We start from the raw sequence: 22,787 nt of genomic DNA on the forward strand, positions 1-22,787 counted from the left end.
GGAGGAAGGGGAGAGCTGCGTGCCCGCTGGAGGAAGGGGAGAGCTGCGTGCCCGCTGGAGGAAGGGGAGAGCTGCGTGCCCGCTGGAGGTGGGGAGAGCTGCGTGCCCGCTGGAGGTGGAGAGAGCTGCGTGCCCACTGGAGCAGGGGAGAGCAGTGTGCCCCTGCTGAGGGTGAGAGCAGAGCTGTGTGCCCACTGGAGGAGGGGAGAGCTGTGTGCCCACTGGAGGAAGGGGAGAGCTGTGCAAACAAAAGAGAATGAGAGAAGAACTGTGCCCCCATGGAGGGGGGAGAGAGCAGTGTGCCACTACTGGGGGGGGGGTGGTAGAGCACTCTGCCTACTGGAGAAGGGGAGAGCTTAGCCACCAATGCAGTGTGCCCTCAGGGAGGGAAGAGCTGTGTTCCTGCTGGGGGGGGGAGAGCTGTGTGCCCCTGCTTGTGGGGGAGGGGAGAGATGTGCTACCAAAGGAGGGGAGGAGGGAGGGGAGAGCTGTGCCCCCATGGAAAGGTGGAGGGGAATGCCTTGTGCTACTACTGAGGGGTGGGGTTAGCTGTGCCCCTGGTGGGAGATGAACACATCACCCCCCCCCCCCCACCCGCATGGATTGTAGAATGTCCTGTTGATGATTTCATTACTGGGTGTCACACCAAGTAAGACTCTGCAGATGTGACATGCCTGGACTGGAGTGACAGTAGATGCATTTTTTGTGGACTGATGGGTCCAGCTGATGTCTCCTGGGTGTGACACCACACACACTCACCTGTCATTCTTTGTATTTCAGGAGCGAGGCGGGAACACCTCCTTCACCCATGACTCCCTCACCCTCAAGTACAAGCTGGATAATCAGTTTGAGCTGGTGTTTGTGGTAAGATCCTCATAATGACGTTCCTGTGACATCACACCTGGAAGGGATAGGAATACCTGCTTTCCAGGCTCCTGCAACAAAAAATAATAAATGCACATTTTTTTTTTTTTACCTGCAAAAAAATGTGCATTTACAATTTTTTTACTAAAAGGTGAACTTATCCTTTAAAGCAACCTGACAAGTTTTTTTTGTTTTTTTTTTCCTCTGTTTAACCACTTATTAACCCTTAGTTTACTCTAATTAGCTGTATTTAACTCCTTCATCTCCTTCTCCAGCTATTATTTTCCCGCTGATTTTTTTTTTTTTTTTTTTTTCTATTTTAACTATTAATATTTAAATTTGTTTTGTTTGTTATTTATAGAATATTTTTACACATTCACAGTGGGTATAGAAAAGAATCACCCCCTTTTAAAATAATCACATTTTGTTGCTTTGCAGCCTGAAATGAAGACAGACATGTTTTTTGTTTTATTCAGCTGTATTTACTCAGTGCAACCTATAACATCCAAGTGAAAGATATCAACATGTCAGAAAAATGTTTTAAAAATTCAAAAACAGACTCACTGAGTTAGAAAAAGGATCACCCCCTTGTGTCAGTAATTTGTTGAACCGCTTTTTGCTTTAATTACAGCCTGTAGTCGGTTGGGATATGTCTGCTAACTTTGCACATCTAGACTTGGCAGTATTTGCCCGCTCTTCTTTGCAGAACTGCTCAAGTTCAGTTACATTTGATGATGACGGTTTGTGGCCTGCAGTCTTCAAGTCATTCCACAGATTTTCAATGGGGTTTAAGTCTGGGCTCTGACTAGGTCATTCGCCTTTTTCTCCAACCACCATGTGGTCATTTCTGCTTTTTGTCATTGTCATGTTGGAAGGTAAACCTTGTTCCCATTGACAACTTTTTGGAGGGGGGCAGAAGATTTTCCTCAAGAATTTGATGGTATTTTGCCCCGTCCATTTTCCCTTCTATCCTGACAAGTGCTCCAGTCCTGGCTGCAGAGAAACCCCCCATAACAGGACATTACCACCTTCATGCTTTACTGTAGGAATGGTGGTATTTGGATGGTGAGCTGTATTGGATTTCCACCAGACATCTTTTACTGTTGAGGCCAAATCATTCAGTTTTAGTCTCATCTGACCAGAACACCTTTTTCCATGCAGCCTCAGACTCTTCAAGGTGTGTTTTGGCAAAGTTCAATGGTGACTGCATGTGGCCATTCTGGAGGAGTGGCTTTTTTTTTTTTTTTTTTTTTGCATCCCTCCTATACAAGCCACATTGGAGATTTTGTGATATTATTACACACAATGACCACTCTGTCATAATTCCTGCAACTGCTTCAGAGTTGCTTTAGGCCTCTTGGTAGCCCCTCCTGACCAGTTTCCTCCTAGCTCTTTCATCCTGTTTGGAGAGACATCCTGATCCAGGGAGGGTCTGTGTTGTACCAAATACCTTCCACTTCTTAATACTGATAATACTTAATATTGATAAAAACCATGACTTTTTTTTTTTTTTAGCCATCTCCTGACTTGTGCTTCTCCAAAGCTGTATCCCGGAGATCTTTTGACAGTGCCTTGCCACCCATAGTTGATGGTTTGCTTTAGTTGCACTACAAGGGGCTGAAATGCTCCAGGAAAGCTCTTTTCATTCTGAGCTAATCAAAATGACCACTGCTGATCAGTTTAAAGTAAAATGGCAGGGTGGATTTGATTAAAATCAAGTTGATTTAAATCACTAGTGAAAAGGCTCGATTTAAATCTTAATTTTTTAAGAGCAGCTGTCATCTCTGTCTCACAGTGGCTCCTCCTCTGACCCGCTGTTGACTCACAGACAGTGTCATTCACTTTAATGGGACGTCTGGTGATGCGGCAGGGACACAACAAGGTGAGGGACGTGGCAGCAGCAGGTGAGTGGATGCCTGCTAATAGGCGCTGCCATGATGGATCTAAAATGACAGGTGTTCTTTAACTGTAAGGAATCCGACTCGTTCTTGCTGGTAGTTAGAATATTTAATATTTGCAAATAAAATGAAGGTTTCCTTTGTAGAATAATAATTTGTCAGGTTAGTAAAACCGATATCAGAACTGATTTTAGGTTAATCACACATAGTTGGAAAACGACTCATTCTTTTATTTCATATTTTTTTTCTCATGGTGACTGTGAAATTGTGTGAATGCATCAATGCAGTGCATGTTATCTCCACTTGCAGAGTTTGGAGTCATTGAATGAGTTTACCAAAAATTGTAAATATTGCAGAATATACCGCCTCATGTTACATAACTAAGATCCATTTCATGCTGAATAAACTAAATTATTAATGTGTCTTAAATAGAAAACTATCTTTAGATAAATCTGTACTCCAAAAGCATTTTATTAATATAAATTTGATAAAAATAAAAATGTTTTAATTTATTTTAATATCCACTCTGGCTTTGTTTTTGTCTTTAACAACTTGCCCTCCTGAGGATTTGCCCCCCTTCCTGACCAGGCCATTTTTTGCATTACGGTGCTGCATTACTTTAACTGACAAAAACAGACCTTCTATTGTATGTGTGTACACATACACCCCACAGCAGCGACTCTTCAGGGGTCTTGGACGGGTTCTGCCCTTTAGTTCATCTCGGAAGTGTTGTGTTGGAAGTCATCACTCTTTGGGGCATGTTTATAAAGCAGTGCATATGACATTGAGCAAACCTTCTCTGCAGGAGAATCTTCCAGGATCGCATGTTTTAAAGCGGAACTGAAGTCCTGCTGTAAAAAACAGAGAACAGGCAGGCTTTTATGGCAGAAGAGACATGCACTGTCGTTTCTGTAATAAAATCCCCTACTTGCCTGCTCACCATCTCCACCAGCACTGTAGCCTGGGCTGCGTATGCACAGCTCCGCTTACAGTGCTGGGATGATGCTCTTCTGTGCATGTGCAGGAGTGATGTCATCGCACACCGGCCAATGAAGAGGCTCAAAGACCGGCACAGGACCACTGGACAAGTAAGTATTGAGACTTTAGTTCCACTTTAAATGATTGTGATTGATTCTCCACCAGGGAATCTTTGGTGAAAGTCCTATTCACTGATTTGTAAATATACACTTTTGTATTGTTCATGTCCCTGCAGGTGGGGTACCAGAAGATTTTAACCCTGACCTATGTAGACAAGTTAATAGATGACGTCCACAAAGAGTTTCGGGATAAATATCGTAATCAAATACAGCAGAACGGGGCTCTAGGGCTACTGAATGGCTCCTTTGATTTTGAAGATGACTTCAGCTTCCTTCTCAAGTGAGTACAATTATAATTTATTTATTTATTTCAGGTACTTATATAGCGCCGTCAATTTACACAGCACTTTACATATATATTGTACATTCACATCAGTCCCTAACCCTCAAGGGGCGTACAATCTAAGGTCCCTAACTTACATTCATACATACTAGGGGCAATTTAGACAGGAGCCAATTCACCTAGCAGCATGTCTTTGGAGTGTGGGAGGAAACCGGAGTATCCAGAGGAAACCCACGCAGGCACAGGGAGAACATGCAAACCCCAGACAGGTGGTGCCGTGGCTGGGATTTGAACCAACGACCCTAGTACTGCCAGGCGGAAGTGCTAACCATTTAGCCACTGTGCTGCCCTAATAATAATAATAATTGATTCACTGATTGCATTAAACCTTTTTCCCCAAGCACTTGCCTCCCCTCAACTGCTGTATTAGCACTGGGTATTTTTGTAGTTCTATCTGTGTGTGTTTATACTAAATCATGTTTTATTTTCTGTATACTTATTTTCAGAATAACCACCCTGGTTAATCTCTGTTTTTATCTTTAACCACTTGCCCTCCAGAGGATTTACCCCCCTTCCTGAACAGGCCATTTTTTGCATTACGGTGCTGTTACTTCAACCGCCTCCCTCCCGCCCGCCATATAAGGAAATGATGGGCGCAAGGCGGTTGTCACGTTCTGGGAGGATGTCATAGGGCATCCTGCCACTCTAACTACGTGTGCACGCCCCCAGGGGCGCACAGTGCTGCAGTCAGTGGTGCTCTGTGTCCCTGGGACACAGCGGCTCACCGATCAACGGAAAGAGCCGAAGACGTCAGCTCTGTCATGTGATCAGCTATGTCCAATCATAGCTGATCGCATGTAAATAAGGAAATGCTAGTTTATCAGCATTTCTCTCCTCATGAGCTGTTACGCTGACAGCTTGAGAGGAGAGCAGAGCCGAGGGGACATGTACACTGATCATCAGGGCACTGATAATCAGTGTGCCCTGATGATCCGTGTAGCCCCATCAGTGCCACTGGTCAGTGCCCGTCAATGCCACCTACCAGTGCACATCAATGCCACATATCAGTCCCATCTAAGCTGCCTTTCAGTGCCAGACAGTGCTGCCTTTCAGTGCCCATCATTGTTGCCTGTCATTGCCCATCAGTGCCACCTACCAGTGCCTTCTCATCAGTGCCCATCACTGCAGCCTATCGGTGCCTATCACTGCAGCCTCATTAGCGCACATCAGTGAAGGAGAAAAATCACTTATTTACAACATTTTATAACAGAAACTAAGAAAAAAACTTTTTTATTTTCAAACAGTTTCAGTTTTTGGTTTGTTTAGCAAAAAATAAAAAAACCAGAGATGATTAAATACCAACAAAAGAAAGCTCTATCTGTCTCAAATGATAAAAATTTCATATGGGTACAGTGTTGCATGACTGCGCAATTGTCATTCAAAGTGCAACAGCTGAAAATTAACCTGGTCAGGAAGGGGTGAAAGTGCCCTGTAGGATAGTATTTATTTAACTAGAAAATCTACAATTTCGGGGGAAATTGTGTGAAGTGTTCTTGCATCCAAATCTAACCAAGTGATTGATGAAATGTAAGCAGGCCTGATAGAGTGAGAAATGCATTTCAACTTGGTGACTCGGCTGCCTGTGAGTCATGTTAGGTTGTTATAGCAACTCACTCAGTCAGGAAGCTGACAGGCTTTTCTAAACACACTGCTCCAACTTGCCAACTTCACTAGCGATTGCCATCTTCAAACACTTGTAAAAGTATAAATGCTACTGCAAAGAGCTTGATATTGCAAGAATCACAAGAAACAGACCTACATTTTGATGTATAGTATATCTCTGAAATATTAAAAATGAAGGCACAGTCGCAGTTTAAAAATGTCCCTTAAAATTTCAGGTGGCTGTGAGTGAAGTTTCAATGAAAGTCAATAGGCGGCGTGAGTTGCAAACAAATGGTCATATTGTGAAAGCTATCAGGACTATGGCTTAGTGACAGCAGGGATAGCTGAATGTTTTGATATAAGATATGTGTAGGTGGGCTTGAAAATGAGGGAGTGATGGCAGTTTACAAATCATGTTCTGATTTTTCCTTCCACACTGTAGCTTTGTCAGTTCCCACTGTAGTTGCTCCATTCATTCCTATGGGAAAATTTCACCACAAAAACCGCGATATTTCGTGAACGATTCGGCGAAACGTTCCACAAAGTAATAGCAATCCGATCGAGAACAATCCGCACGTTTTGATATATTACTTGTCTTTGTAGTGTAAAAACTGTGGGAGGAGTAGGCGTGGCAAATTTGGCTATAATAAGAAACGGAATAAGAATATATTTGTGAGAAAACAAGTGTTCTTTGCAAGAACACTTAACTAACAATTGCGCAGTCATGCAATGCTGCTCCCAAATGAAATTTGTCCTTTTTTTTTTTTTTTTTCCCCAAAAATAGAGCTTTCTTTTGGTATTTGATCGCCTGTGCATTTTTTGCGCTATTAAAAATAAAATTAAAAAGACCGACAATTTTGCTATTAAACATGTCCAGTAAAAAAATTTTAAAAATCATATTTCGGCATAAATTTAGACCAAAGTGTATTCTGCTACATGTCTTTGCTAAAACAAATCCCACTACGTGTAAATTAATTGGTTTGTGTGAAAGTTATAGTGGTCACAAATGGCGGTGTGTGTATATATACTGGAATTTAAAAAATTTGTTTTTACAAGTAATGGCATCTATCAGTAACTTATAGCGAGACTGTGGTGGGCATTCTGACACTGGGGGGAACGGACTTGGTGTCACTGACATCCCCAGTGACCCCAATACAGTGATCAGTGTTAATAAAAAGCACCGACAGTGTACTAATGACACTGGGCAGGAAGGGGGTTAATGTGGGGCTATCAAAGGGTTAACTGTGCTGTTTTATATACTGGGCTGTGTTTGTGATTTATGCCTACGTCATCAGCGCTTCACTGCGATTAGTGATCCGCTGTGTCCTAGGGATTGCTGTGCGCCCCCAAGAGGGGATCGCAGCTAGAGTGGGAGGACATCATGACGTCCTCCCAGAACAGGGGAGCTCCCGTCCGTCCGTCATTTCCCTATAGGGTGGGCAGGAGGCAGTTAATGTGTTCATGTGAAATTCATTGTGAAACTTTTAAGTGTATCTAATGTCAAAATATGTTGTTTTGTGGTACAGTAGAGAATGAATATCTCGCCAATCACAAATATTTTCTTTCTTCTTTTGACATTGAGGAGATCTTCCTCAATTTCTTGTCCTGTAGACCAGCCTTTTTCAACCAGGGTGCCTTGAGGTTTTTTTCGGGTGTGGCTTGGCAAAATGTCTTAAAATTGCCCAAAACCTGTATACATGCCAGTGGGTGGATCAAGCCTGCCTTTTAGTTACACAAAGCCACAGGTTTTCATTGTGCACCACTACAACCTAGCCGCTGGCGTCCTCACAACCAATGACATCATCAATTGATAAGGAGGATCTCGGTTGCCTGCATAGCATCCTTGTTTGATCCTCCCCTCAGTGATGGAGAAGAACTGAGGGAGAAGAGAAACATTGGAATGCTAGTCAGTACCAGTGTGTAAAAGTGTATTTGCTTTGGAAGAATAAATCACCTCTAATGTTGGGTGTCCTACAAGTGTGGATGTTGCTGAGTTATAGAAAACTATTAGAATAGTTTTTTACATTTATCCATAATTTTAAAGGGTGCCTTGACTGAAAAAAGTACCTGTTGTAGATATAACAGGAAGTGAGAGGATATCTCTCCAAAGTGAAGGAAATCCCCTCTATATTTTATTTACACTTTAAATGTAAACCTTCGCACTGCATACATACTCATCCCGTCTGCAATGCTGGAAAGCTGGGGGAATTCTTGAGTGCTTGGCTTGCAGTAAATAGAACACTGTGACTGCGGTGGGGATATTGAAGTGTAAGTTCCTCTGGTGTAGAGCATCTTGTAACTAGCTTGGTGTTGTCTGTACAGCACACAGTGAATATGTTGGAGCTATGCAAATAAGTGTTTGACTGCGGGTGGGTTATTGGAGTGTAAGCTCCTCTGACGCTGGGACTGGCTCAGTGTTCTCTGTATAGCACTGCAGAATATGTCAGCACTATATAGATCTATAGTAATAGTGTATGACTGCGGGGGGACATTAGAGTGTAAGCTACTCTGGTGCTGAGACTGATGTGAATGGTTTGGTGTTCTCTGTATAGAACTGTATCTTTTTTTTGTGCTGAACTGCGCTGGGCTGACTGGATCAGTCACTGGTTGTGGTTGGGTAGGTGGTTGTCCTTCCAGTAGGTTGTGTCCAATGGTGGATACTGGCAGTGAACCCTCTTAGGGTTTGGGATGCTGCCTTTCTGGTACAGCTTTAAAGCAGAGCTCAGCCCAAAAGGGGAAGCTCTGCTTGTCTGCCTCCCTCCCCACCGCCACATTTGGAACTTTTTTTGGGGGGGGATAGGGAGCAGGTACCTTGTTTTGACAGGCACCTGTTCCCACCTCTGGCTCAGCTCACTGCGGCAAACTGTTCCAGAAGTTTGGCCAAACTACCTTTCCCCCCCACAGTCTTCTGGGACGCTTAACAGGTACCAGAAGACTGCAAGAGCAATCTCAACATGCAGCGTGACTCACAAAAGTGTCCTTTTTATAGTAAAAGTCAGCAGCTACAGTATTTTTAGCTGCTGACTATTTAAAATTTTTAGGGAGCCTGGACCTCCTGTTTAAGATCGTATCCACGTGTAAACTTGGAATGATAGGAAAGAAGGAGCACCCAATGTCCAAAAGAATGTACCATATTTTTTGCTCCATAAGATGCACTGTTTCCCCCCCCCCTGTCTGTGTGTCTTATGGAGCAGCCAGCCCGGTATTAACCCATCCCCCCCCGTCGCCACCGCCACCACCGTGTTAGAATACCGGGCCGGCTGCTCTTCTCTTCTGTGCAGCAGAACCTGTTCCTCGGTCCTACCTGTTCTTCGGTCCAGCGGTGACCTCACTGTCTTCTCTCCCTGGCGCCGGCATCTTTAGTGTGGGCACCCGGCTGTGACAGCTTGCGGCTTCACAGCCGGGTTCCCGCTGAGCATGCGCGAGAAGCGCTGTGCTTTTGTGAATGGTCCGGGAGTCTTCTGGGACCTGTCACATGCCCTAGAAGAGGGGGAGGGAGCACAAATGCATGGAAGTGGGAGCGGGTACCTGTCAAATTCGGGTACCCGCTCTCTGCCTCCCCTCCGCTCCCCAATGACCACAGTCTCTGGTCATCCTCCTGTACTGTGTCAGCAGTCTCTGGTCATCCTCCTGTACTGTGTCAGCAGTCTCTGGTCATCCTCCTGTACTGTGTCGGCAGTCTCTGGTCATCCTCCTGTACTGTGTCGGCAGTCTCTGGTCGTCATCTCCTGTAGTGTGTCGGCAGTCTCTGGTCGTCATCTCCTGTAGTGTGTCGGCAGTCTCTGGTCGTCATCTCCTGTAGTGTGTCGGCAGTCTCTGGTCGTCATCTCCTGTAGTGTGTCGGCAGTCTCTGGTCGTCATCTCCTGTACTGTGTCGGCAGTCTCTGGTCGTCATCTCCTGTAGTGTGTCGGCAGTCTCTGGTCGTCCTGTAGTGTGTCGGCAGTCTCTGGTCGTCATCTCCTGTAGTGTGTCGGCAGTCTCTGGTCATCCTGTAGTGTGTCGGCAGTCTCTGGTCGTCATCTCCTGTAGTGTGTCGGCAGTCTCTGGTCGTCATCTCCTGTAGTGTGTCGGTAGTCCATTTGGTTCAGAATATTTTTTTCTTTGTTTTCCTCCTCTAAAACCTAGGTGCGTTTTATGGAGCGAAAAATACAGTAAGTCGGATGGTAATTAATAATAATCTACCATCCAACTTGCATTCTTCTGGACATCGGGCGCTCCTTCTGTCCTGTATGGCACTGTGGAATTTGTCCGTTTTATATACATGTATAATAGTGTGTGATTGTGGTGGAAAGCTACTCTGGTACTTCAGTGAAACTAAAAACTGAAAGTAAAAACTAACCAGATGTTTCTGAAAATTGTGACTACAATATTCTTTATTTTTGACCTTTATTGTACAATGTTTATTGGTGGTGGTGACTCACTTGTGATTTACTTTACAATTGGTATAAGAGCTACTGATGACATAGACAGCATAATCCTGTTAAATGTGCCTTTTTTATACATGTTTTTAAAATATTGCATAATTCACTCTAATAAGAATATAAAGTTGTTATCCCAATATTTAATGTGACCAGTGTTCATGGAGAATACATTTCTCAGTGATGTTTGATCAGTGATTATTATATTTGACAAGTGTAACTGTTTGTTTTCTCCACAGGGAAGCAGAGGGGAGCAGAAAAGCTCGGCCCCCTGCCACCATGAAGACATTCGAACAGTCAGAGAAGTCAAAGAAGACGGTGAAATCCATGATTGAGAAGCCAGGGGACAAGACCAAGGAGAACAACAAGAAAAACAAGGCTTCAAGGAAGGAAAGTAAGTAATGAGAGTGAAATGCTTTCTGTAGTAAAATACGATCTCTGTATAAACAGAAAAAAGGAGGGAAGTGCCAATACCTAAGTGTAGCATTGATTAAAACGTATTTGTGAAATGGAAAACAAATATGCACTCATATTTAAAAGGCGTATCGATAAGTCTCCAGCAGGTGGCGATCTTCCAGGTTGTCATTGGTTAGCAAGCTCCTCCGCATGGATGGTGGTGTAAGGTGCTAGGAACCAGGAAGCTGACCAGGGGGAACACCAGGAAAAGCCAGCAGAAGCAGCAGACCGAGTGTGGACATCACATTAATGAGAACCACTGTGGACAGCAGGGAAGTGTTGCAGGCCACAAAATGGCTGTGATGCTTACAACATGTGCGATGTTGATGGCCGTGGTTATGCATTTTGGGGTGTGTCCCGCTTTATCAATCCCCAGGTGGTTTGACAAAGGGGGCCACACCCCAAAATGCATATTCGCACCCATCGACATCACACACGTCGTCAGCACGGACGTTTTGTGGGACTGCAAGTGACAACCTATCACAGTACCACGCTTGGAGTCACTGAGCTCCTGAGAGCGACCCATTCTTTCACAAATGTTTGTAGAAGCAGTCTGCATGTCTAGGTGCTTGATTTTATACACCTGTGGCCATGGAGGTGATTGGAAACTAGACGTCTCTGTGCTAGCCATGAACTCTTTTGATGAAAGACCCAGAAGTCCCAATCCAGCATGGAGATAGATTCCTACCAGTAGTTCTTTATCTGTGAAGGGCCTGTTCCCAATTAGATAGGTCTGGTCCAGCTTTTGGGATGTCCAAGTAAGGTAAGCAAATCACCTTATTATTAGAAGCAAATATCCTACTTCTCCACTCCAGACACTTCTTCCCAGCTCGCTTTGTATCAAGTGCCAGCTCTCATACACTTTGATATTCATGTGGAAATACAGGTAGGAATGGTTTTTGGCAGTCTGGTTGAAAGGAGATCAGTATGTGTGTTAAACTAGCTGTAGATGGGGCATTCCTGGTTTCCATTACCATGTCACGATGAGCTTTCTCTCTTTCCAGACACTGCACCAGAAGTGATCACTCCACCCAATAAAGCAGGTAAAGCTGGCACCCCGGCAGTACCTGCGGAGAAGGAGGAGCTGACCTCGGATGAAGCCATGCAGAGGAAGCGCGAAGCGTTCTTTAAGAAGATGATGAAGGGGGGAGATAAAGCAAGGTGAGGGAACCTGAAAATCTGCTTTATAGCTGCTGTGGAGCAGGCAAATGCATTATCTGTGTTTATATATTCTGGAAGTGCCGTATTTCATGCTGCTACTCCTTGTGCAATCAAGAGACGCACCCTTAAAATGTTCGCTTGTAAACCACCCCTCATTTCCTCATCTTAATTCTGTCTGAGACCCGTCACAAACACCTCACTACATGGAGCAAAGCTTCAGAATGACCTTGTTTCTATTATGCATAGATCTGCACAAAGCTCTTGTCTGTTAGAGGTCCTTGGAATATATTATGTACTATGTATGACTACAGAGCTGACTTTTCATTTCTTTCTCTTGCAGCAAATCCCCAAAGCCCGAATCTCAAAAGGAAAAGGAAAAAGGGAAGAAGCCCCGAGTGTGGGCAGGTGGGCCAGTGAATGCCAAAGAGCTAGACTTCAGCAAACCCACTATCAATGGCAATACAGAGGAGCCAGCAGTCCCTGATGAGGACCTGTCGGCCCTGGTAAGTGGATGTATGCAAGAGGCAGCATTTTATCTTCAGTAGAGAACACAGATGTTGGTGTAACTCCATTACAAGTCCTCTGCATCTCAATGGAGCAGGCCGGAGAGCCCACTCACCTTCCTGCAGAGCGAATTGCACTTCACTCAGTGGGCCTTGTATATAAGCATCAGGGCAAAGACATCTTGACATTTGAAATAGCAGTCAATCACTTTTCCTAGATTCTTTTAACCGCCTCCTGCCCGCCATATAGTACAATGATGGGCGCAAGGTGGTTCTCTCGTTCTGGGAGGACGTCATATGACATCCTCCCATTCTAACCACGCATGGGCAGCTCCGGGAGCATGCGGCGATCGGCCACAGCGGATCACATGTAAATCGGATCGCATGTAAATGGGGAAATGCCGGTTATCGGCATTTCTCTCCTCGCAAGCTGTCGTGCTGACAGAGGAGAGAACAGCCGGTAATCGGCATCCCTCAGAGGGGACATGTACACTGATCATCAGGGCACTGATGATCAGTGTGCCCTGATGATCTGTGTAGCCCCAGCAGTGCCATCTGTCAGTGTCCATCAGTGCCAGCTGTCAGTGCTCATCCATGCCACCTGCCAGTGCCACATCAATGCCACATTTCAGTGCCTACCAGTGCACATCAATGCCACATGCTGTGCCACACTGATGTGCTGCCTTTCAGTGTCCATCAGTGATGCCTGTCAATGCCCATCAGTGCCACCTACCAGTGCCTCCTCATCAGTGCCCATCACTGCAGCCTCATTAGTGCACATCAGTGAAGGAGAAAAATCACTTATTTTACAAAATTTTATAACAAAAACTAAGAAAAAACTTTTTTTTTTCAAAATTTTCAGTGGTTTTTGGTTTAAGAAAAAATAAAAAACCCAGAGGTGATTTAAATACCACCAAAATAAAGCTCTATCTGTCACAAAAATATGATAAAAATTTCATATGGGTACAGTGTTGCATGACCGTGCAATTGTCCTGCAACAGCGCTGAAAGCTGGAAATTGGCCTGGGCAGGAAGGGGGTATAAGTGCCCTGTAGGCTAGTGGTTAAAAGAGAAAACCTAATTGGCTGTTCTGGGCAGCTGCTCCATGTTTGTGTTTGTTTTATTAATTGGCCCAGATTGCTTTTCCCCTGCAGCCGGGGAACTGTCCTATGTTAGGTGACCTCCTGAACCTAGAGGAGCCTTCCTTTTTTGCTGTCCCACCTCCAGTGTGTAGGGAGAAACCTACCTATGTTGAATGACCCTCTTAGCACAAGGGAAACCTTCCTCCACCTCTAGAGCTCCTAAGCCCTTAAGGAGCCTTCCTACCTTCCAGAACTGTGGACAAATGTCCTGTTTGGGGGCAAAACCCTCCTCCATTGGGTGACTCCTCAGCCTTGGGGTATCTTCTTCCCACCTTCAATGTGTGGTAATGAACACGGGAACTTAAAAATAAAAAAAAAAGCTATTGCTGCTTCTTTTGTGTAATGCATTGAAAACACATTAAGTAGAATAATTTTCACTAATAAGAATGCTATTTTTAGCTAGTAACCCTTTTTTATCGGATACAACAATAAATAGCCTTATTAAAAATTGATGTCTGCATGGAATAAATATGATTGTCATGTGCCCTCTGCATGTTCCTCCAGAGATCAGGCCGGATGGTGGGGAACCTCCCTGATGTAGAGTGTGAAAGCAGCAGTGAGGAGGAAGAAGAGGAAGAAGTTCCTGCTGTTAGAACCAACACTACAGCTCCTGCCAAGCCCAGGTACTGTGGACAAGTAATTTTTACAACCAATGTGAGGTGAGGTGATATTAGATGACCTTCATCTCTCTGTTTCTTTTAGCACCAAGAAGAGCAGCTTTGGGGGAATGTTTGGAATGCTGAAAGGCCTAGTAGGGGCAAAGAGCCTGAGTTTAGATGATATGGAGCCTGTTCTGGAGAAGATGAAGGATCATCTCATAGGTGCGTGCAACAGATATGGCCCATAAAATGTATACCTTTTTGATCTTTGGTCATGGATTCATTGCGTTTATATGTTTGTATACTTATAAGATTTTGGTCATTTCAATTGATTTTTTTGCAGCAAACATCTGAGAGGCCATATAACTATAGGACTTAACAAAGGGTAACCGAGTACATGTTCTCCAGTCACATGAGCAGTTTTGTGTCATTGATCATGTGGTCTCCCTTAGTGTGAAAGATCACTTTTCAGCCAGTACTGCATCTCCATCAGAACATCACCTACCTATGATCCTCTGGTAGCATCACCTTAACATTGGTCACATGACTGGGCAGTGAAAACCTGTCATGAGAGAAACACAGATTCTATACATTTCTTCTGAAATGCTACTTGTCATGGCAAAAATATTAGGATAGTTGCATGTTATGGGGTGCCAACATCCCCAATCTAGAAATCCAAAAAGAACCAATTGTGGTTGGGACTTTAAGGGCACCACCCAAAACAATACAAAAGCAAAAAAATTTAAAATTGTATCAAATACTTGCCGTAAGTTTCTTTTCCTGGTACCTATCCATGGCAGCATACCTGTGATAGTGCTCTGCCTTTTAACCACTCCCTCAGGACCAGTGACATGCATAGGTTGGGCATTTATGCTGCCATAGATAGGCACCAGGAAAGGAAAATTACGGTAAGTATTTGAGACAGTTTTCCTGGTGCCCACATGGCAGCATACCTGTGATAAATACCTAGCTGACAGGGTGGGTACTGCTTGACAAAGTGATCTACTTTTACAATGTGACAGAAGACTGTATAGTCCTTCTTTCAAAGTCTACTGTTGACAAGGAACCGGGGTCTATTCTGTAATGTTTTAAGAAAGTATGTTGAGATGACAATGATGCCGCTCTGCATATGGTTTCCATGAATACTCTCAAATGGGCTGCCCAGGAGGCTGCATCCACCCTGGTGGAGTGAGCAGTCACCACTGAAGGAAGCTCAAGGCCCCTCGGTCTATTATTGAGTTTCACAATCCAGCTATCCATGGTTCTGGCAGTGGCTTCCTTCCCTTAATTTTTTCCCAGTCAGAATGACAAAGAGCCTCTTGGAGGACCTAAAATGAACAGTAACAGTGAGATACTTCCAGCTCATGCAATCCTGTGTGATCTTCTGGAAAGTTTGGTAAGGCCCAAACATCCTTCACATGAAAAGATGTTGCCATCTTTAAAACAATAAAAATATTTTCTCCTATATACTTATTATTATTATTATTATTATTATTATTATTATATATGTTTTTGCTCTCTTCCTTTTTTTTAAATGTTTATTTTTTTTTTATGCCCTTGCATAGCTTACCTGAGAGGGGGCGCCAAAGGGAGCTACTTGAAGAGAAAGGCAATCCACTGCAGCAATAGCCAACAGAAAAGAGTGCTAGTGGCTGACGCAAACTCATGCGAACCTTACTCAGCAAGAGAAAGCCACTAATGGGTTTTTAAAAACTGTGGGTGCAAAAACCCCCACCTCCCAGGGAAAAAAACATTTCTTACCTTGTTTCCCAAGTTCTGCTATGTGAATGAGAACATATAACCAAACATAAAGTAGGTGTAATTCCAGTTTGGCAGCAAAGTCATGTTTAGTAAAACAAAATACAGTGGTGCTTACTAAGCTTTCTTACTTTTTATGTATAGGTATAGTCCATTTTAAAGCTATTGTAAACATACATCATTTTTTTTTTATTTTTTTTTAAATGACAAACATGTTATACTTACCTGCTGTGTGCAACGGTTTTGGACAGAGCAGTCCTGATCCTCTTCTAGGGGTCCCTTGCTGGTGCTCCTGGTTCCTCCCCCTTGATATGGGGGCACTCTTTATTTTCCCTTTTACTCCATAAATACTTACAGTAGGGCTCTCTGTTCACAGGCTGTGATTGACAGCAGCAGGAGCCAATTGCTCTGGCTGCTTTCTCCATATCTAGTGAGGAGAGAGAGAGTGGAGAGAACCTCTGCTGTCTGGCACAGCACTGGACTGAGATCAGGCTCAGGTTAGTATACGGGGGCTGAGCCGAGGGTAGCTGCACACAGAAGGTTTTTTTACCTTTTTTATGCACAGACGAAACTTTTACAACCACTTTAAAGTTTAAGCCCAACCATACATTTCTTTACACTTTTTTAGTGTTTGTAAGAGTGGCGATGGGTTAGAACCCCTGCTGGTTTAAATATTATTCAAGGCTTGGTTAGAGAGACTTCTCCTCTATTCCTTTTCTGCGACAATATTTTTCCAGGCAGGAAGTGAGGGAAAATGTCTAATAGTAACACAGACAGAAATAAAAATGTGTTTTTTTTTTTTTTTTTTTTTTATTTTTTTTTTTTTAGAACACCTGTCACAATTGCATTTCTGCCTGTGTCACTGATGGAGATTTTCCCTCACATGGGTGAGACCCTTGTTGCCAGGACAGGAAATAAAGGAAAATCTCTCCAACAGAGTCTTGGATAGCAGTTAAAAACCAACAGGGGTTCTACTCCTTCCCAACTTCATATAAAACGAATAGAACACGTTTTTGGCTGGACATAAACTTTGAAACTGTACTGGATAAAGCAACAGGTCCACTTTAAAGTTGAACCCGGGGGGGGGGCAAAACAAAATCCCTTGCAGTGGGGTGCTCACCCCTCTGCAAGGATTTAAATGCTCCTTTAATCCTGGGGTAGTACCAGGAAAAACAACTTTTACTTGCTTCATTCCTCACTGCCTTGACAGCTGCTGCTCAACTATTCTGCCCAAACACTCCAGCTTATGGGCAGTCCTTTGGTGTCCTCATGTACAATGAAGGACTGCTGGCCCTGTGTTGTACTTGATGACTTCAAAGTGTCTGTGATGGACAGAACGAAGAAGCTTCAGCGGCCTATCATGGCACGGAGGAAGTCTGTGGAAGTGGCATTAAGTAAGTAAAGGTGCTTTCTACCGATACCCTAGGCATTAACGAGCATCGGACCCTTGCTGTGTAGGCAGAGCCCTAGAGTTCAGCGTTCATGCACTCCTTCCTTTTTAATGCAACTATATTCATACCCTAGCCTCTTCAGGCATCAGAATTCAAAAGAAAAAAAAATAGGCCTGTCCATTGAGTTGCAGCTGACATAGGGCTGTGAAGTGCTTGTGACAGCTTTGATTGAATAACTCCAAGCTCACACATGCTCATCCATAATCACAAGTACTCGGTATTCCCTTTTAGTTCCCGGTGATGCTGCAGCAGGGGAGTGAAGAAAAGGAAAGGAGAGCGGTTTAAAACAAGCTGTTGCTTTGCCCAGATGGCACTGTGTTATTGTGTCTTGGTTGTGGTTCTGATCCTGCCGTAATTCCCTTGCAGCCAAGAACGTGGCAGCTGAAATCGCAGTGCAGCTCTGTGAGTCTGTGGCAAAGAAACTGGAAGGAAAAGTGATGGGAACATTCTCCAGTAAGTGTCATCGATTTAACCTATAAAATATCTAAAGTGTGTAGATTTTAGTTGTAACGGAAGTTCCAGATCTTCATGTATACATTTTATAATGCAAAACGTATAATCCTTTCATGCTTTAAAGGTTCCTGGAAAGCTCCCCCACCCACACATTAATGTGTTCAGTATGTAACTTTAAAGCGGTATAAATCCCTAAAGTAAACGTTTATTATATTGCAGCTTACCAATTCCTAGATGCGGTGGCTGCATTCGGTAGAATTTGTTTTTTTTTTTTTACTTTTAGGTTTTCTTTCTATTATATTTACCTAGTGATCCTGCCAGTATGCCTGTTATTTTTCAACAGATCAAGGTCTCCTGCAAATGTATCAGTGTGTTGAGACAAGCCATTTATCAAGAACAGGGGTGCTTACAATGATCAGCTTTTATTTATTCCTGTAAAACCTTTTATTCCCCCCCCCCCCCCCCCTCCCCCCAAAAAAATACAAAATACTTTTGCTGTAACTGCAGTGTGAGCTGTAGTTTGGCTTCAGTTTGTTTCTTCATTTAGTTTATCTAAATCTGCTAGTACATCCAACACTTCCATCCCCGCAGATTGACAATGCTGCTTTCTGCTGTGCTCCCGAAGTGCAGCTCCGGGAGCACGGTGTGTTACTTACCAGATCACCAGGTGGAAACAGAGGAGGAAAAAGCCTAAAAAAGAGAAAACCTGTTGCAGCTTACCAATCATTAGATGTGGTGGCTGCATTTCTTTTATTTTGGATGGAGTGAGGAAGGGTTAGAACATCTGTTGTGTTTTTATTCCTGTTTGTTTCCCCCATTTTTTTTCCCTTTTTGCTTCCTGTTTTAGTGGCCACACAGAAAGCAAGGTAAATTCACACACAATCTGATAACGACTGATTGTGGATTGTGTTGAAGTTGTAGCTGTTCTATTTGTTTCCTGACCCCTTCCATCAAAAACTTAAAAAGAAAAATTTGACTAGAAGTCACTTTAATGTAAAATGATATGGTCCTCTCATATGAGTGTCAATCGTGAAAACTGATTGAAAGAAAATTAAACATGAAAACAAAATCCTTTGAAATCCGTGTATACATCTGTTTTTTGGTTTTTTTCCCATTTTTTTTCATTATTTGTTGAAGAAAATAGTCATAGTTGACAAAAAACTAAACAAAAAATATGCTTTTTAGCTAAAACCAGACATAAATTAAATTGACGTAACTGAATGACATCCATTTGTGTCTGCAAACACAAAAGAACGCAAACCTTTTTTTTCTGTTCTTTTCTTTCTGTGGACATAAACCAACTCAGATGTAAGCGAATGTAGTTGGATGTACGTCCATTTGTCTCCGCCCCCCATAGATGTACATTGCGGTTCAGTTTTTGGATCTGTCACAGTACGATATAGGCTGTGAAAGGTCCCTTAACACACGAGCATTTAGTATGGATGTTTCTGTAAAATTTTCAGATGGATCCAGACTTAAATACAATGTATGTCTACGGGAGGGCATATGAAAATGCATATATCAGGGTCTGTTTATGTCCGCAGAAAAAAAAAAAGGAAAAGGTTTGAGCTTTCTCATGTTTTGCTCACATAAATGGATGTAAACCGATGTCATCCGTTTCTGTCCATTTTAGGCAAGAAACTTTTTTTTTCAGTTTGGATAGTTAGGGTTATAACCCCTGTCAGTTTTTTTCCCATTTAAGGAAACTTCACTTCCTTTCGCATGGAAACAACGGAAAGTGAGGAAATCCCTCCAAAATTACGAAATTCCTGGTTATCCCTGGGATCATGTCCCCATTAGAAGATTTCCCCTCTATTCCTGTTCTGGTGACAACCCAAAATTTTTGGGTTTTCTTTTACTTTCACTCGTAGTGATGATGATAAATAGGATGAATCTCCCTAAGGAAGGCACGGATAGCAGTAAAACCTGACGGGTTCTAATCCCTCTCCACTATATCGAAAACAAAAGAAAAAAAGTTTTGCCTTTTCATTATACTTTCATATTTGCAAGCTGTGGTTGAACTCCAGGCAGTCATCTAAATACACAGATGATACATATTTGGAAGTTGTATTTCTCTCCATCTAGTATAAAGATTTGTACAACTCTGCTATACTGCACAGCCCTGTGTGGCAGGACAGGAGACCTGATTTTCTTCTGCTGCAGTTCAGTATCACATACAGGTCTTGTTCCTCCCCTGGCCATGACTGGAACATGAAAGTTGAAACTGCAAATTGATTAACTCATCTCTTTGTCATTCTGCTCACTCCTCCTACCAGCATGCTCCATCTGCCAACTGATTGGCGCCTTGGGCTGCTTCTCAATCTCAGTCTGAGCTCTGCTGTACAGGGACTACAAGAGGCTGATACCAAGTCACATTTGGGTACTTGCTTTGTTTGTATTAAAACAAAAAACCATGATGTATGAATTAATACAGAGGTGTTAGTTTGTGTATTTTCTATCTGCCAGGGGTTGCGCTGTAAGCGGCATTTATAGTATGACACAAGTAAGCTGACCCATGATGTATTCCCTCTGTGTGTTTGTGTAGCTGTGACCTCAGCTGTCAAGCAGGCCTTGCAGGACTCCCTGGTGCAGATCTTGCAGCCAAAGCGTCGTGTGGATGTCCTGCGTGATGTGATGGAAACGCAGCGCCTGCGACGCCCGTATGTCATCACTTTCTGTGGGGTGAACGGAGTCGGGAAATCTACCAACCTGGCCAAAGTAAGTGAACTTCTCCTAGTGGCTGGTAGTGCATACACTTGGTGGTGTTGCTGATAAAGCGCCGTAGACCATGGTTTAGGCATCTCCTGATCCTTATTGGATGTGACAATCTTCCGCTCTGACATCTCTTCTCCTACCTACAGATCTCCTTTTGGCTGATTGAGAACGGTTTTAGCGTGCTCATAGCAGCTTGTGACACATTCCGAGCCGGGGCGGTGGAGCAACTGCGCACACACACTAGACGCCTTAATTCCTTGCACCCTCCGGAAGAGCACAAGGGGCGCACCATGGTGCAGCTCTATGAGAAGGGGTACGGCAAGGACGCAGCTGGCATTGCCATGGAGGCCATATCTTACGGTAAGCTGTTGATGCTGGTAATGTTTTAGTGTTTATGGAACTCTACAGCCCTTCTTAATTGTAAAGCCTTTATCATGCTGGAAAAATAAATAAAAACAAAGCAGGAGTCATAGAATAATTGTAGAATCATTCTGGCTCTACATACTCCTGTGTTATCCTTTACATTGAATGGGAAATATCAGTACTGCCTTAAGAGGATGCATTGTTATTATTATTAACAATAATAAGTGCCATCAACCCAAGCCTGGGTCTTAGCGACTTGGTGAATAAGAGCTCTAAAAAGAAATCTGCTTTGTGCTAGTCTTGTAGGATCCTCTAGTGCCAACCCACAGCTGTAGTCAATGTGTCCAATCACCTAGTAGTTGGTCTCCCTCTTCGCCTGGTTTCTTTGATCTTCCCAAACATTTATTTCCTTCTCCAGTGATTTGTCCCTTCTGATTGTGTGACCAAAATATGACCGTCGCAGCTTCATCACATGGGCTTCTAGTGACCTAGCCATTTTAACCCCTTCCAAAATCAATCTATTAGTTCTATGGGCTGTCCACGGTACAAATAAGATCCTTCTTCAGCACCGAAGCTCAAATCAGTCTTCATTCTATCTTGTTTCCATAGCGTCCAGCTTTTACAACCGTAATTGTCTACTCAGAACACAGCGCTGCGAGTTCCTTCGTTCCTGTGTGGTGTGTGAAGGGAGGGGTGTTCCTTTCTTCCAATCAGCTCTCATACAGTGTACATGTTCTCTAACTGCAGCTCTCCACCCCCTGCTCTGTGATACTTTCAAAATATGAAGGATTGTATCACAATTCAACCCTTTTGAATGGATGTAGTGAAGACTGCAGATAAATAAGTACAGCTTATGTAGGAGTATTTGTTTCATATCTGTGTATCACGTGAGGCCAGTCACTTCACTAGGTATATGAGAGAGTTTACAATCACTTTAAAGCGGAACTCCACCCAAAAGGGGAAGTTCTGCTTTAAGGGCTGCTCCTCCGCTTTCCATTAAGGATTGGCACCTTTGGGGAGCGGGTACCCGAATTTGACAGGTATCCGCTCCCACTTCCGGTCCGATCACCTAGATGATCGGAAGCGGAAGGTGTCCTTCCTCTCTCCCTCCGTGTAGTCTTTTGGGACACATGACAGGTCCCAGAAGACTACAGGACCATTCAGGAAGCGCAGCGCTACTCGTGGATGCCCACACTGAAGATGCCGGCCTCATGGAATACAGGACGGCCAGTGAAACGAGCTGCGGGGGGACACACCGAGGGACCAAGGGACAGGTAAATGGCTGTTTTCTAAAAGTCAGCAGCTACAGTTTTTGTAGCTGCTTTTATTTTTTGACAGGGTGAGTGGAATTCCACTTTAAGAAAACTATAAAGGGAGACATGGTGCCAAACATTGGTGTTGATTTACAAAAGGAAAGGAATAGATTTTGTTCACTGGCAGAGTAAATGTTCACAGCTGAGGTGAAACTCTTCTCTTGAGTATCTAATCATGTGTCACGGATATGTAAAAAATAAATAAATAAAAAAAAGTAGGATTTGTGCTAGGACTTGATTGGTTAGCTTAACATGAACACACAGCTTCACCTTACTTACAATGCTCAGTGATCATTAGCTATTAAGTGAACTGCTGCTACTTAAAAAAAAATTTGCACTAAAATAGCAAGGTCCACTTATTTAATGTGGGCCCCTTCCCCTTGCTAAAACACTGCATTATACCACAAAAAAGAAAAAAAAACACTTTGGAAGAAAAATGACATACTTTTATCCTTCCCCAGCAATGCCTAGACAAATGTGCCGTCACCAGCCTTTTGCTGAGATTCCTGGCAATGTTTGGCAAGCCAAATATTGTGAGAGGACAATCCTGCACTGTGCTGCAGCATCTTTTTGGAAGATTTGGACTACAGTGCTTCCTGGAATGGAGATACTCCATATTAACCACTTGCCTACCGGGCACTTATACCCCCT

The 22,787-nt window shown here is 43.5% G+C and overlaps 1 protein-coding gene across 1 annotated transcript in view; it reads left to right on the top strand.

Moving 5' to 3' along the window:
- Positions 1-22,787, top strand: part of SRPRA (SRP receptor subunit alpha) — a 34,145-nt gene that overhangs the window by 1,907 nt on the left and 9,451 nt on the right. The window contains exons 2-11 of the mRNA XM_089652113.1: positions 781-864; positions 3,976-4,139; positions 10,463-10,617; positions 11,684-11,840; positions 12,181-12,343; positions 13,989-14,107; positions 14,187-14,305; positions 17,659-17,745; positions 20,291-20,463; positions 20,607-20,820. Coding sequence (XP_089508239.1) covers positions 781-864; positions 3,976-4,139; positions 10,463-10,617; positions 11,684-11,840; positions 12,181-12,343; positions 13,989-14,107; positions 14,187-14,305; positions 17,659-17,745; positions 20,291-20,463; positions 20,607-20,820 — 1,435 coding nt within the window. The remainder of the gene's footprint in view (positions 1-780; positions 865-3,975; positions 4,140-10,462; positions 10,618-11,683; positions 11,841-12,180; positions 12,344-13,988; positions 14,108-14,186; positions 14,306-17,658; positions 17,746-20,290; positions 20,464-20,606; positions 20,821-22,787) is intronic.

The sequence above is a fragment of the Staurois parvus genome, unplaced genomic scaffold, assembly GCF_062004578.1.
Source record: "Staurois parvus isolate SC_StPar_1 unplaced genomic scaffold, SC_StPar_1.0 ptg000671l, whole genome shotgun sequence".
Lineage (NCBI taxonomy): Eukaryota > Metazoa > Chordata > Amphibia > Anura > Ranidae > Staurois > Staurois parvus.